The sequence below is a fragment of the Phlebotomus papatasi genome, chromosome 1 (assembly GCF_024763615.1).
Source record: "Phlebotomus papatasi isolate M1 chromosome 1, Ppap_2.1, whole genome shotgun sequence".
Lineage (NCBI taxonomy): Eukaryota > Metazoa > Arthropoda > Insecta > Diptera > Psychodidae > Phlebotomus > Phlebotomus papatasi.
In genome coordinates, this window is record NC_077222.1 from 87,204,172 (window position 1) to 87,220,544 (window position 16,373).

At 33.5% G+C, this 16,373-nt stretch overlaps 2 protein-coding genes across 9 annotated transcripts in view; one reads left to right on the forward strand and one right to left on the reverse strand.

The window, feature by feature from the left end:
• The window catches only part of LOC129797946 (A disintegrin and metalloproteinase with thrombospondin motifs 7), a 38,891-nt gene extending 32,775 nt beyond the window's left edge, over positions 1 to 6,116 (forward strand). For all 3 annotated transcript variants that reach the window (XM_055840835.1, XM_055840834.1, XM_055840836.1), the window contains exon 12: positions 4,520 to 6,116. In XM_055840835.1, coding sequence (XP_055696810.1) covers positions 4,520 to 4,866 — 347 coding nt within the window. In that variant the 3' untranslated portion in view covers positions 4,867 to 6,116. The remainder of the gene's footprint in view (positions 1 to 4,519) is intronic.
• LOC129797947 (dual specificity protein phosphatase CDC14AB) overlaps positions 1 to 16,373 on the reverse strand; it is a 48,915-nt gene that overhangs the window by 23,333 nt on the left and 9,209 nt on the right. Inside the window, exons 6-10 of one of the 6 annotated variants that reach the window (XM_055840838.1) lie at positions 14,172 to 14,253; positions 13,569 to 14,083; positions 13,274 to 13,500; positions 13,038 to 13,169; positions 5,263 to 7,032 (exon numbers count right to left, since the gene is read on the reverse strand). In XM_055840838.1, the coding sequence (XP_055696813.1) occupies positions 6,519 to 7,032; positions 13,038 to 13,169; positions 13,274 to 13,500; positions 13,569 to 14,083; positions 14,172 to 14,253 (1,470 nt within the window). In that variant the 3' untranslated portion in view covers positions 5,263 to 6,518. Of the gene's footprint in view, positions 1 to 5,262; positions 7,033 to 12,683; positions 12,955 to 13,037; positions 13,173 to 13,273; positions 13,501 to 13,568; positions 14,084 to 14,171; positions 14,254 to 16,373 lie in introns of those variants that run through there. The other 5 variants (XM_055840837.1, XM_055840840.1, XM_055840839.1 and 2 more) reach the window with 5 other exon arrangements.

Sequence of the window (16,373 nt, forward strand, 5' to 3'; positions counted from 1 at the left end):
CGAAATTTTGCAATGCCACTTTTTCTTGCAAATCACATCATCCAAAAGATAATCCAAAAGGGAACTAATTTAACATGCGCTATTTTGTAATTTATAAAAATTTCCGTTATAAATTTCCTTTAAAATTTTTTGTGCTAATTAGAGTATTTTCGTTGCTTTATGGGAAGTCTGGTTTATTCTTTGGATATCCTTTAGAGGTTTTAAATGCGGACATTTTGTCCAAAAATCGTTGGATCATTTCTTCATACAATTTCCAAGCTTAAAAGTTAATGAGATTCTAAAAAGCGAATTTTGAAACCAATTAGGTCAAAATTGGTGTAATGTTTTAATGGTAATCCTTGCCTGACAAGTCTGAATCGGTTGCAATAAGTTATGAATCAGTATTGATCTGATTTATGAAACAATTATTTATTTTTCTGCTCTAATTCAACATAGTGAGCCAGTATATGTATATATGAGAGTTGGGACCTTTAGCGGACACCTCCCAATCCCATAAGTGAGCCTATGCATCATTAAGGGAAAAACCTGAATTAAAGGCAAAAATTTCGCGATTTCTTCAAAAAAACAAAATAACGATAACGACCAAGCTTCATGAAAATATCGGTATATATGTTTATGGGATTTTGGCTTTCTGATTTTGGCATTCGGGATTTTGGCTCTTTCTGGATTTTGGTGTTCGGAATTTCGATCGAAACCTCTATAAAACATATCCGAACAAAAATACAGCTCGTAGTTCCTGTCTAGAAAAAAGTCTAAAAATATTTTCAATTTTCATAAGTGTATTTCATAGTTAAACATATTTTAAGACGAAATATTGACTTTAATGAGCTATAAAATATTTTTTCGAAACCCATTTAGGGGAAACTGGGGCACCACCAAACACGGGGTACCACCAAACACTAATTTTTATTTCTAAACTACTTGGTCTATCTCGACCATTCCTTCAGTGGACAAGCATCTCTATAGTGCCTATAAATTCCTATAGGTCTGATCCTCTGAAGTCGAATATCCGATTAAAAAATCGCAGTGTTTGGTGGTTCCCCATGTTTGGTGGTGCCCCAGTTTCACCTAGTTTCAACTAGAAGGCATTTCAATTTCGGACAGAATAAGCCTTTATTTATTTCATTTGGTCCATAAGTTTTTCCTTAACCTTTTCCGCCAATTCAAAAAAAAATGTGGAAATGAGGAAATGGAGAAAACACGCTTCAAGATTTGGGATACTCGCCCGAACGCTGGCAAATCTGCTCTTGCCCCTTTGCTTTCATCACTGTATCTTCAGAAATACTTCAAATTGGCTTTTTAAATTTTTATGGTATATTCCAAGATAATTTATCTATCATTTTAAACAATAAAAAAAAATCAGAGGCAGCGAAAATCCCGAATGTTCAAAATCCTGAAAGGGATGAAATTATTTGAAGGAGAATGCGTAGAATAATTTTCCAAGCCACAAAAAATTTCCCTTTGTCTCCAGCAAACGCATGTGCAATCAAAGAGAGTAGCTTTTAAGAATTCGGAATTTTGGCTTTCAGGATTTTAGCATTTGGGATTTTAGCTTTCGGGATTTTTACCGGGACCCTAAAAAAATATAGACCTCTTTTGACCTTGTATTTAAGGCTTCCCTGTTAACATAACTCTTATGTCTCCCCTTTCATTCCCTCAAAAACCATATTTTTTGGAATTGCTCGAAAATGCGTCGTAGGGTTTTTTTTAGAGGTTGCATAGGCGAAAATTTCGTCCTTATACGAAAATACCGTTGAATCATTCCTAATAACGGGTTTTCAAGGTCAAAAGCTAAAAGCGTTCTAGAGAGTGTATTTCTAACCGAATGATAACATCTTTGGGCTTGTTAGAAAGGTCTTGGATTACCTGACAAGACTCAACCGGTTCCAATCGATTATGAACTGGTAATGAAGCGTTTATGAACAATAATTTTTATCTGATAATCAATTCCATTACTCCTTAAATATTTTGGGCGTTTTTTTTTTAGTTTATAAGTCGGTTCAAATAGGTTGTAAACGTAAACCATGAAAGCATTTTTGAGGTAGAGTGAAAGGAACACCTATTGACACTCTAAGAATTTATCATGCCATACTTGCAACTTGACATACTTATTGACACTTTCAGTACCGATTTTGGATATGAAATTAGAATATCTCTTTTTATAAGGTAGATTACAGAGAAAAAACATCCTATTACTGCAGATTACCAGATACATTAAATAAATTTCATCATTTAGATAAAAATGTTAATAGGGGTTCCCTTTCAAAGAGGTGTTCCTTCGACCCTATAGCATCCAAGTAACGAGTTTGAGCATTTCGCCAAGAATTGGACGCTTTGTCACCCCTTTTTCCAAAGAATAAATTGTATCATTCCTGCGTTATTTTTGGAAAGTGTTTTTTTTTTAATTTATCGATTTTATTTCTTTTAAAAAAAAGTACATTGGGGTAATTTGAAATGGAACTTCAATTTGTGAGATCAAAAATAACCGAGGACTTGTTTACTGGGACTTGGTTATGGGGAAGTACTCTCCCTTCGAACGATCATATCACCGAATAATGTGAATTTTCTTTTATTTTTCCTAAGAGACTTACACATTTCTATTAATTATTAGTTAGCTTATGGTAAATTATTGATAATAATTATGTATAAATGTCTTATGGTGTCTACACACTAGAAGCAATTTTCGTCAAAAATTGCCTTTTAAAAAAAATCTATCGTTTCTGCCTACCAGGACAGGGAAATTTTCTTTTAATAGGCATTTTTTAAAGAAATTTCTCATAGTGTGTAGAGGCCATTAGGGAAGATAAAAGAAATTCACATTAATCGAAGGCATGAACGTTCGAAGAGCGAGTACTTTTCCCTATTGGGACAAAAATTACTCTTGTTAAGGGTGGTTGTCGTATTCACAGCTCAAGATCAACTGACTGATCTGCAAGAGCGGTAGATCATCAAAATAGTCTTATGCATATCGGAAGGCATGGTCAATATTAAGCAGTAAAAATGTACACACTTCCCTTCCACTGAGAGGGCTAATCCTACACAGTAAAAAAAAATTAACACTATTATAGTGTGTAATCTTTCACACTACTATTACCTATAGTGTTAAATTTGGAAAAAGTGTTTAATTTAAAATTGTTTAATTTAAAGTTGTTGAATTTGGAGTTGTTGAATTTTTCTGTGTAAACTCAAAAATTGTTGAATTCTGAATACGTTGAATTTTTATTTCATTTCGAAGATTTTGATTTTTTTTCCTTTTTAAACATTTCTCATGTATTTTCTTGTACTCGGTATCCCCCCTAATGCGAAATGATTACATCTGATGCTCGGATCTTCACGATATACTGATTATGAATATAAATATTTGATGTTCTACATAACTTTTGCCCAATGAAAAGCATCTCGACTGAAATATAAATCTTAAATGGAAATTCAACAAGTTTTACACAAGTTTTGTTTAAAACTTCAACAACTTTTCACTAAAAAACTCAACAACTTTTGTATAAAATTCAACAACTTTGGCTGAAATACACAAGGCTTCACACTATACTAATGTTAAAACTTATGATCAAACTATAATAGTGTTAATTTTTGATCATGTGACAAAAAATACCACAAAGTTGTGTATTTTTTCACACTATAATAATATGAAAAACTGTAATCATACTATAATAGTGGTAATTTTTAGAATTTGTCAAACAGTTTTAAATCACGAAACATTGTTGAAAAATTTTATGAATATAACAGTGAGGAATTTTGCACAGATCGCAATTAAATAATTAATTTATCCGATTTCATACTATTATAGTGTTAAAATTTTACACATTTTCAAATTATACAACATTGTTGAAAATTTTTCAACTATAACAGTGGTAATTTTCAATCACGTGACAATAAATTACCAAAATGTTGTGCATTTTTTTTTAAACATTTCTAAATTAAACAACTAAAATGGTCCATTTTACACAATTATAGTACTAAATTTTACACATTTTTTTACTGTAAAGAAGGCACATTGCGTACCCAATCGGTTTTTAGGAATCCAAAATAACGGCAGAGACTTTATCCGCGGAACGAATTCGTCTTACAAATTGAATTTTTGAGATTTCCTCACTGTTGTATATGGACAAAAGGAAAAAAAAGCGAATAAGAAAGGGGAAAGTACTCTCCCTTCGAACGTTCATACCTTCGAAGTAAATTTTCTTTTATTGTTCCTAAGAGACTTACACATTTCTATTAAATAGTCAGCTTATCATCAATTTATTGATAGTTCTGCGACAATTATGTGTAAATCTCTTAGGAAAAATAAAAGAAATTCACATTATTCAAGGACATGAACGTTCGAAGAAAGAGTATCCCCTACGTACTTCTTCGTGATCTTATTTTTCTCTTTGCCCATTTGAAACAAAGAGAAAATCACAAAAAATTCCGAATTGGAAATAAACTCCAAACCACCCCATTTTGCCTTATGGCACTGAAGTGATTCCGCTTTCCTAATTGAATAATTAATTTATTTTTATAGGTATTGTAGATGAAGAACTCTGTTGGTCAAATGCCGATGATCCGCGCCCAAATCAAATCAAGGAAGTGTGCAATGAGGACAAGTGTCCTGCCCACTGGTGGGTAGGCCCTTGGCAACTTTGCCCTGTGACCTGTGTCAAACGCGGCGATCCCAACCCAGTTAAACGTCGTTCGATAATGTGTGTGAATGAGTACGAAATGGCCCTACCGGATACCAGTTGCAACGAAAGTGAACGTCCTGCTGACACAATGCCCTGCAGTCAGGTGATACCGACATGCAGTGAGTCAGCGGAGGAAATGGAGATTGACAAAGTACCTCCTGAGGACACCAGCAACAATGCTATTTAAGATCATAGGCACTATCCTCAGCTCTCAAGTATAATTCTGTGTTATATATTGACATTCTCCGTGATCGCTGCTTAAAGTAAAATATCTGCGCTTATAAGAATTTCACTTCATTACCTGAACTCCTATTACGCTTTGTTTTTGTGTAGACCCTGTGACTGGATATTGGATAGAGATAATGTAGTTGGCAAATCTCGAGTCTGAGAAAAGGCCAGTTTAATCCAATTTCGATAAGTCAGTGACATTATCTTTGGCTTTTTTTTGCTCCATATTTCTGTCAATAATTGCGAAATGTTTAAAAGGGGAGTATTTTTTTTTATTGGATAAAACATTTTGCCAATTACTATCAGAAGCTGGGCTATCGGTGGATATTAAAAGAGATTGATCAATGTCATAAAGTGAAGTAATAAAATTTATATTATAGATTCAACACTTAATACATAATAAAATTATAAATTTTTCTCAATCACTAAAATTACACAATTTTATCTCTTTTTTTTAGTTTTCTAACTCCTAATGTCTAATTACATTGCTATTGATGTCTCTTATTGTTAATTTATAAGAGTGCTATATGGATAAATGTAGATTTTTCTTTTTTCACACAAATACTTTTAGTAACTTTACATTTACTGCATTTAAAAGTGAGGGAGACAAATAGGTGAAAAAAAAATTAAAAAAAAGAAACAGGATGAGAAGCACAATGCATTTTATTATCTTAATTTTAAATGAGAAAATTAATCATGATCGTGTTGCAATATTGTTTTCACGTCTTTATTATCTCTAGATTAGCAAAAAGAAAATTGAATTTTCATGCATATACAAGGTGTCACTATTAATATTTCAATTATCTTGATCTATTGCGTAAAAAAATCACATGAGTTAATCTTCTGTTATTTTTTTTTCTTTCTGTCTCTTGTAATATTAAAATTCCTACATAATACAAACGTCCTACATTAATGAAAATCCTCACCTTATCGTCAAGTAGTATTATTAAAATGTTATCAATTTGTTGACAATTGAAACGACACTAAAAAGTTAGTATAGATAAATCTTATGCTAATCAATGAATTTAAATAAATTATTATGACACAATTTAAATCTCCATGAGATCCACACGACAAAACAAAAATTATATACGAAAAACTTTTTGTATAAAATTAGTTTTTTTTTTTTTTAGAAAAGATAGATATCTCTATTATACTTTTTTTGTGTAATTGTACTTAAAATAAAAATTCTTTCATAATAAAAGAAAATGTCTCTCTTTATTGTTACATATTGAAATATCGTCAGATGAGTGAGAAGAACATAGCGTTGGTCCCATGAAGAACAAACTTTAAAAAAACGAGGATGATGGTACATTTCCCAAAAGGAGGATGGACGAAAGTATTTGCCGAAAGTGAAGATGATAGTCTCTGGAAACCGTGGCGATAGTGTGATGTGAGATTGTAGGAGATCCGTTTCATTTCTTTTCTTCTTTTCCTTAATCTTGATATGTTTTCTGAATGTATCCTTCAGAAACAACTTATTTATTTATTTATTTTTATTAGAAATAGAGAGAGAGAGAGTTAGAGGTTTTCTTTTGTACTTGCAAGTTTGAGTACGTCCTACTAAAATAACCACGTCAAATTAATTTATACTAAAAGTATAGAATCTCTCTAAAATTTGCGACTCTGTGGCCCAGGATAGGTTCTCGGAGTGCTCGTAATAGTCACTTGTACTATCTTTTTAATGGCCACAGATCGTCCAGAATCACCTTTAACCTCACTTCTGGTAACACTTTGACTACCCTGACCACCTGCCTCTTCCTTCCGCTTCACCGATAACTTCTGCAAATTCGCCACTGCATTCCTCCTTGACACCTTTGTTGGTGCTCCCGTATTCTCCACTGGCTCCAGCGTCGATCTCTTATTCCTCTTTGTCGGTGTGGCAATTCTCGTTGCCACTGGACCATTGTCATTGACATCCCTCACATCCTGCACACTCCCCGTGGACACTGTGGCTTTGGTGGTGGTTGTAGCACTTTTATCAGTGATTATTTTTAGTAATCGCGTGCGACGTAAGATATTATTTGCCAAATTCTGCTGTGGTGTGGTTACATTTGATGATTGTGTGTTAGATAATGATTTTGTTTTAGCAATGATCTTGTCCACTGCGCCAGATTCTAATCCACTGTTGGACAGTTTTGTTTTTGTTTTTATTTTTTTATGAAGTGAGCGCAGTAAAAAAAGGAAAGATAGAGAGAAAAGAATAAGAACAAAAAACAGAGATTTTCTCTCTTGATATCCCCCATTATTATCATTCCCTTTTCCACACAAAAACACCAACAACAAAAAAATTACACACAATACAAAGCACTTTTGAGCACTCTGAAAAAATGTCTTGTCAAATTAACAAAAAAGTTTGTCAAAAGGATGTTCCTCCACACAGATTATGGAAAAGGTTTGTCAAATTGACGGTGGCCAACTGAATCTTGCTAAATGTTTGTCAAAAGGACGTTTTTCCATATAAAACGTAAGAAAAAGTTTTGTCAAATTGGCAAATAACATCCTTTTGACAAAATTTTATATCCACTCTGGACAAAAATCTCTTGTGATATTAACAAAAAAAGTGTGTCAAAAGGATGTTCTTCCATAAGGACATGGAAAAGGTTTGTCAAATCGACGGTGGTCAACTGAATCAAATGAACGTTTTTCCATATAAAACGTTAGAAAGTTTTGTGAAATTGGCAAATAACATCCTTTTGACAAAATTTTAACAAGACCTTTTTATCCACTCTGAACAAAAATCTCTTCTCATATTGACAAGAAAAGTTTGTCAAAAGGATGTTCTTCCATAAGGACATGGAAAAGGTTTGTCAAATCAGCGGCTCATTGGATCTTGTTCAAAATCTTATTCAAAAACCTTGTACAAAATATTAAAAAAGTTTCGTCAAATTGGCAAATAACCTCCTTTTGACAAAATTTTAACAAGACCCATTTGTCCACTCTGACAAAAATCCCTCGCCATATTGACAAGAAAAGTTTGTCAAAAGGATGTTCTTCTATACAGGACATGGAAGAGATTTGTCAAATTAGCGGCTCACTGGATCTTGTTAAAAGTCTTATTCAAAAATCTTGTTCAAAATATTTTAAGTTTTGTCAAATTGGCAAATAACCTCCTTTTGACAAAATTTTGACAAGACCCATTTGTCAAAATCTCTTGTCAAATTTACAAAAAAAGTTTGTTAAAAGGATGTTCTTCCATACAGGACATGGAAGAGATTTGTCAAATTAGCGGCTCACTGGATCTTGTTAAAAATCTTATTCAAAAATCTTGTTCAAAATATTTTAAGTTTTGTCAAATTGGCAAATAACATCCTTTTGACAAAATTTTAACAAAATCCACTTGTCCACTCGAAAAATCAATCTCTTGCGATATTAACAAGAAAAGTTTGTCAAAAGGATGTTCTTCCATACAGGATATGGAAAAGTTTTGTCAAATTGGCGTCCAATTTGTTAAAAGTTTGTCAAAAGGATGTTTTTCCATATAAAATGTAAGAAAAAGTTTGGCAAACTGATAAACAATATCCTATTGACAAAATTTGAACTAGATACATTTGTCCATTTGATAAGATTTTTTTTCAGAGTACTTAACAAAACTTTTTTTCAGAGCACTAGGTACATGACAAAATGTAGTTTAGTAGAAAAGAAAAAGCTTTCTTGTTTTTTAATTGCGGTGTGAATAGAAGAAATGAAACTTACACTTACCAGAGCAGAGTTAAATGCATGATAACACAGAGAAGCCACTAAATTTTAGAACATGCACCAGAGCAAACACACAATTATGCATTTTTTTGGACTTGATAAGCAACACAAAAGCCAGGGAAAATAAACTGATAGGTCTTCAATACTATGCAGTGATACATTAAAAAACCACATTGTAAGAGTTGAAAGAGGTGACGTAGTGCAATTGATAAAATTCAAAAAGCATGTTATCAATCAATACAGAGAAAAAATATTTTGAAAATAGTTTGTAAATGTTTGTCAATCCCCACAAGGGCCTTTCAAAATGCTCGTAATGCCCAACGCACAATAATCTTTGTTTTGTAGACATGTTTTTTGAAATTTCAATGAGAGTGAATGAAACAGAAATCTAGTCATCACGCTCTCTCTCACAGGAAATTTTGAAAATGCGTTTACAAACAAAAGTTATTGTGCGTTGGGCATAAATCTTATAATCCACAAAAACAGAAAAGAAAACTTCGTAAACGTATGTACTTTTTTCACAAACATTGTTTGTGATTTGATATTTTAACAAACATTTGTGTTCTTTTACAAAAATTGGTTCGTAAATGTTCGTAAGCACATAGAAAATGTTCGCAAAAATTTGTCATTTGTTCGCGAAATTTTGCAAGACAAATCTTTGCAAAGTTTTTCACGACAAAAATGTTCGTCCAAGTGTTGTGTAAAAAAGTACAAACTTTATTAAATTTTTAATGGGTTACACGATTTATGAGCGTTTCGTAAGTCCCCAGTGAGAATTCACCAATATTTACCAACAATTTTACGAAATATTTTTCTTGTGTATAAGGAAATTGGCCTTTAGAATTAAATGCGTTGAATATTTCCTAAATGCAATTTGCATAGCTTTGCCAGAGTATTTCTGGTGATCCAAAGAAGATTCGAACTAGGGATTCTTGCATTTCTGAACAGTAGCTCCACAACGAGAACGTTTAATTTCTTGAGAAAATTAAACTCTCGTGTGCTATTCGCCAATTTCTGGTTTCTTTTTGGAAGGATTAGGTTTCCAATAACTTTTACATAATTTTCAAGGATACATAATTCGGAAATTCTTAATTATTGGTAGAAAATTTAAGAGAACCAATACAAATCAAAATTTTGATGAAATATAATACCTTTTGATAGAACTCAGAAACATACAATTTCAAAGCCAATTTGTGCAAAAATTCTGGTTTTACTTATCTCTTTCAACATTTTCTGAAATTATTCTTATTTTTTATTTAATTTTCCAAAAACAAAAATGTTAAAAAATCAATTAGTTTAGATTACTTTCTGTTATTATTATCTTCTATAAAAATTTCAATTTATCAATTTACTCTTTCAATGCAGTTTTATTATTGTTAAGATAATGCAAAAGAAAAGGACATTTTTAGTAAAGCTTAGTGAATAATGCATAGTGCACTAATAAAGCGTGGCATGTGATTTTTTGTTTATAACTTGTAAAAAAATGTCTTAACAAAATACGAGGCACTGTCATAAGACTTATAAAATTTAACTCCCTGAATAAAAAAATTAATACCATTATTTTTAGCTGAGATTCTTTACAATCTCAGCTTTTTTGTGGTCGAAGGTGAAATGAGATATATGGAAAGCGGTATTGATAAGCACAATCGATTTTTCACGCATTTCGAGCTGCAAGGATCCCGAATTGCACGCATTTCGAGGTCCTCTGTAAGGAATCTCAGCTACCATAAGCTTATCTGGGCTTATCACTGGTTTTTTTTGTAGAAGGAAATCAAGGAGATAAACTCTCTCCGTATGCGTCAAGGGGTGCAATCTTTTCAGGACAAGAGAACACAAAAAAATTGGTTTTTGCAAACAGGATCCTCACTATTCTAAGTGAGGATCCTGTAAATTCTCAACTGGAGCAGTGAATAGACTTTGCGGATAAAATTTCAGAGCCAAATGGAAGCTGACATTGTGACCTTTATCCGGGAAAGAAGATTGAGCTGGCTCGGCCAACATTTGCCATATGCCAGAGGAGAGAATGCCCAGGAAACTGTATGAGCGAAATCTAGAGGGGGCGTCCCCGAACGAGATGGAAAAACATAGTGGACGATGTCCTCAAAACCCAATGAGCGCTGCAACACTGACGGATGCTGGCTTTGGATCGTGTCTCTTAAAGGGACCTAAGTGTCCACTTAAATAGGTAAGTCTGTATTTTAGTTTGTAAATCATATCCTAAATATTTTCTCAAGTTAACTTACAGCTCATTAGTTACACTTTCTTTATTTTAATTCAAAAGTATCGTATGCGGAGCTCATTTTACTGCTCGAACTCAAAGAGATAGCAATTATATAATCGACTTTTTTTTCAACTTGTCACTGTTCTGGAGCTTAAACGGTAAGAGATATTGACTTCCAGTCTTCGATGACCCCCAATAAAAAAAAACAAAATTTCTAGACGTTTGTTTTTCCCCCTCCCCACCCCCATGTTTTTTAGTTTTTCTCAAAATTGGCCAAAGCTTTTTCAGTGATTTTCGGATATGTTTTAGAGCTACTCCAGGCGAACATTTCGCCCACACATACCTATGACCGGAAAATTCGCCATTTAGAATTTATTGAAGGTCAAAGGTCAACTTCTTTGGAAGTCTCATTTTTCAACCGAATTGGTTAAATTTGGATTTTTTGGAAAAGTATTGCAATTTCGAATCCGGCTGCATCGGTCTTCATCGGTAATGAACCGGTTAAGTACTGTTTTTTTATTTTCAAATGCTTTTGTGATTTATGAATCAATTTAATCTCTACACTGGTAAAAATAAAAGGATCTTGATCCTTTTGCAAAGGATGGATCAAATTAACATGTTCTGTTATGAAAAATGTGTATTCAGTGTTCGAAATTTGATCCATCCTTTGCAAAAGGATCAAATTTGGATCAATTTGATTCTTTTATTTTTACCAGTGTAGTAGATCAGTGATACCAAAAGATTATGCAAAAAAAAAAACTAATTCACGGTGAGCTCTCTCTCGTGAGTTCAAGCATTCTGCAAAGCTGGGACGCTTTGTCATTTCTTTTTAAGAAGAATTAAGCTGAATTGAAAATTTCGTCTCTTGAAAACCCGTCAAAAATAAATTACAACGAATGTAGATTTAACTCAAAATATATTTTATGGGTCACCTAGGCAGATGTTTCGCCCACATATGAAAACACTATTGAATCATTCCTAATAACGATTTTTCAAGGACAAAGTTTAAAAGGGCTCTAGGGTGCGCGTTTATCAACCGAATGGGGTCATGTTGGGTTTGTTGGAAAGGTCTTGGATTACGTGACCAGGCTCACCGGGTTCCAATCGATTATGAACCTGTAATGAACCGATTATGAAAAAATCACTAATTTTTATCCGAAATTCAATTATATTACTCCTAAGATATTTTGGAAAATATTTTGAGTTAGTTTTAAATCGGTTCAAAGCGGCTGCGAACCGACAATGAACCGGTTACGCCGGCTTCAGATTGGAGGTTTAGCCCAGTTCCCTGAGGCCTCAAAAATCTAAACAAGGAATTTTATTGATTTTTCAAAATCTAATGGAACTTTTACCCTTAATATCCAATCCTAAATAAGAATTTCCTAAAAAAAAATCGTGTCTGATAATGAATTAGAGGAGTTAAGCCAGATGGCTAAGCCTTAGGTCTGAAGCCCGTATCATGAACCAATAACTAATTCTTGTACGAATATCAACCCTAATTACTCTTAAAACCATTTTGGGGGATTTTTTGAGTATGATTTCTAAATTGATGCGGAAGTACTTTTGACCTGGGACGCTTCGTTCCCTTTTTTAATTTATAACTGCACAAATCTCAGCTTTAAATTGTATTGTTTTTTTATAAAGTTGGTCATTTGCGAGTTATTCATTTCTTATTCTGAGCCATCGCATTAAGGGGCAATTTTTACAAAAAGTCGAACATAAAAAAAAAACAATATTAATGAATGTATAAAAACTTGTATTAAAAATAATTTCAAGACATTTTCCAAACCAATAAAAAAGTAATTAAATGACATTACAGGAGTTCTTTATAACTTTTTGTAATAAACTTCTTTAGATTTTCTTTTTTTCTATAAAAATAAAATATTTCAAAAAATGCCACTGTAGTGCTACAGAAAAGCGATGATTTTTACAAGACAAATAAAAGAAATTCCCATAAAAGCACACACATAAAAATCAATCTGATAAACTGTGATGGTAAAATGAAGCAAAGAAAAATGGGGCGTGAGGAAATGAGGGTTTTGGGGGGCAAGTGCAACTTAAAGATTTCCTCCCAGTGAGGTGTGCAAGGAAGGATTGGTGTTAGTATAGCTTCGGAGTAAATAAGTGCTGCGAGGATATTAATTCAAATAAATTAAAAATCAAACCAAATTAAAAAAAAAACCTAAAATTCAATGGAAGATGTCACTTACCTTTTTGTGCCCCTTTTATTGCCATTCACCTCATTAGCCACATTCTTGCGCTGTGCCAAGTTATTTGTGTGCATGGATTTATTCTGGAAAGGCTGTGATTTAGCCCTCGTGTGAATGCCATACGATTGATTTCTGCTAAGAGGAAGAATAGTTGCGATTAGAGAAAAAAAAATGCTGATCTCTCTCCGTCTGCCCCACCCACATTTACAAAAAAAAAAGAAAAATAGATTTCTCACCCGTGATCAATGTTAACCGATCGCGAGTGACGTCTTCGCGATGCCTTAATCTCATTGAGGTGATCACCTTGAGTTTTCCCACTCATAGGCAAAGTTTTAGACGATCTCAGTGATTCTATCGTCTTTGATGTAAATATTGCATTTTCATTATTGGGCTTCTTGTTTGTCTTGTTATCATTGAAGTCCGATTCTATTGTCTCATTATCATTCAAATTAATATTGTCCACCTGCAAATTAATTGTGAATTTCTAAATTTAAGAAAAAAAAATCCAAATTTAAATAAAAAATTTCCTACTTGGTGGGATATCGTTCCAAGACGATCCTTCAGGAGCAATTGGCGAAAACTATAAATGCCAAATTCATGCACAATAGGATTCTCAATACCCTTATTGCTACGATATTTTTCACCCTCTTGCCACAAAAAACTCTCCTTTTCCTCCATCCATCGCTGCTGATGCCCAATCACAGATCCAGGACGACACAGACGCAACCATGCAATAGCCTCCAAAGCACTCAATTTATAATGCTTCATTATGTACGCCCCAATGAGACTTCCTGTGCGACCAAGACCAGCTTTGCAGTGCACAGCCACAGCATGAGGCGTCGATTCGCAATACTGCAGAAATTGCTTCATGATTGCATCATTGGGACAACTTCCGTCTGGGAAAAACATATCAATGTGCTTAAAACCCGCTTCGGTAAATTGTTTTGCATCGTACGACTTGCAATTCAATCGAATTATATTTTGCACATTATTCCGGCGAAAGTAGTCAAAGTAGGATTCTGGTGAATGCTGTGGGTATCCCTTGACTGCACCACAAATTAATTTAGAAAAAAAAAATAGACAGAGAAAATCTTTTAGAATACTGAACGTGTATTTGGGCTTTGAATCAAGTACCTATTCCAGCAATCCGATGGGGTCCACATAGGGCAAGAAATTTTCCTGGCAAGATCCAATTGAGATCACCATTCTCAACGCGCTGAAAACCCAAATATTTGAAAATTCTTAACCATTGAAGAGGGGAATGTGACGCTATATTGCCTAGAGACCCTTTGAGCCCTTTGAGCATCTATGAATATTTAGTCAGACTAGTTTACTAGAATTCTTTACACTGGTTTATTACCAATTTTTATTCATAAATCATAAATTTAGAAATCGAAAATTGGAAAATTAGAAAGAAGCAAATTCAAGAAAGATAAATCATTTACAGATATTTTACCGATGCTTTATCAGTTTTCAAGACCTTTCCAAAAATATCCAAATTAAACCAAATCTGTTGAAAAATGAGCCATCCAATGTAGTTGACCTTTGACTTTCAATAATTCAAAATGGCGAATTTTCCGGTCATAGGTATGTTTGAACGAAATGTTCGCCTAAACTACCTCTAAAACATATCCGAAAATCATTGAAAAAGCTTGAGCCAATTTTGAGAAAAACCGAAAGAACGTGGTTTTAGGAAATATTAATTATTATTGGGGATGTAAAATTATTCAAAAATCGGTACTTAACCGGTTCATAACCGATGAATACCGACGCAGCCGGATTCGACATTTCAATACCTTTCCAAAAAACCCAAATTTAACCAAATCGGTTGAAAAATGGGCCTTTCAAAGTGGTTAACCTTTCACCTTCAATAATTCAAAATGGTGAATTTTCCGGTCATAGGTGTGTTTGTGCGAATTGTTCCTTATAGACTACCTCTAAAACATATCCGAAAATCATTGAAAAAGCTTTGTCCAATTTTGAGAAAAAAAGCAAAAACGTCTAGAGACATTGTTTTTTTTATTGGGGGTCATCGAAGACTATAAGTCGTTATCTCTTTCCAGAACGGTAAAAAGTTGAAAAAAAGACGATTATATACTAACTATTCTCTCTTTGAATTCGAGCAGTAAAAATTCAATTGGGGAGAAGCGAATTTTCCATCTCTTAAGTTTTTTTTGTTCGAGTTTTACTGTAGGATTCGTATGTATAATCTGTCGATTTTCATTTATTTATGGCTCTGACACACCTTTTAGATCAAGAAAATTTCATGAAGTCGAAATTGAAATCCCTTTCTTTCTCGCACGGTTTGAATCTGTCTATCTCACTCTTCCGGACTCTTCTTCTTCTTCTTTTAAACATCATTACAAATTCAATTTAGCTCAATCAAATTTGAAGTGCGAAAGAATGAGATAGACATATGCAAAACGTTTGAGAGACGTGAATTTTGATTTCATGAAATTTTCCTGATAAAAAGTGTGCCAGAGCCATAAAAAATTAAAAATGGAAAATTCGGAGTTTGTTTTTTGATTAAACGAAAACGCTACCCCAAGCCAAATCTAAGCTAAACTTATCTGGGCTTATCACTGATCATTTTCTATTTTAAATAGTCTGAGAGTGCAGAAGACTAGCGAAAGAAAAAGAACTTGATTGAAATCGGTTAATAAACATAAGAGATAGAGCCCGGACAAATTTATTATAGTAAGGCTCGGGCAGGGGGGTGACATTAGCTCTGAAAAATGCGACCAGTTTTAGTGTAATTTTTTCCCTGTTTTCGTACACATTTCACGAGATATCTCCAAAACTACGTAGATTGCCAATTTAAGGTTTTCGGTTGCCTCTTCGTTATTAAATTGGCTTTTATTTTGTATTAGTACTTTTTACTAATTCAATCTACAATGACAGAAAACAGCTAATAAACTCAAAAAGTTTTTCGGCTCGCTAGAAACATATGGGAAACATAGGAAATGTCATGCCCCTGGGCTCGGGGTACAAATGGTGTGGGATGACAACGGATGCGACCCGCCACTCGAACGGGCTCGATCTCAGATATAATGCTGTAAAATTTAATCAAAATCGCTTCATAAATACAGAAAATGCAGTCAGGTAAAGACAGTTTTTTGACATTTGGCATCTTCGTAAAGGGTCGATACGCTGAGAGAAATCCGAAAAAGTTAAAATAACATTCCGGAACAGTACTGATCCGAAATCGGTGTAAATATTACCCTTTCTAGGTGTAATAGGGGTTGAAGTTACCCATTTTCATGTTAATTTTACCCTTAAAAAGGTGCAAAACTAACATTAAAAAATGTTAATATATTTTTACACCTAAAATGTGTT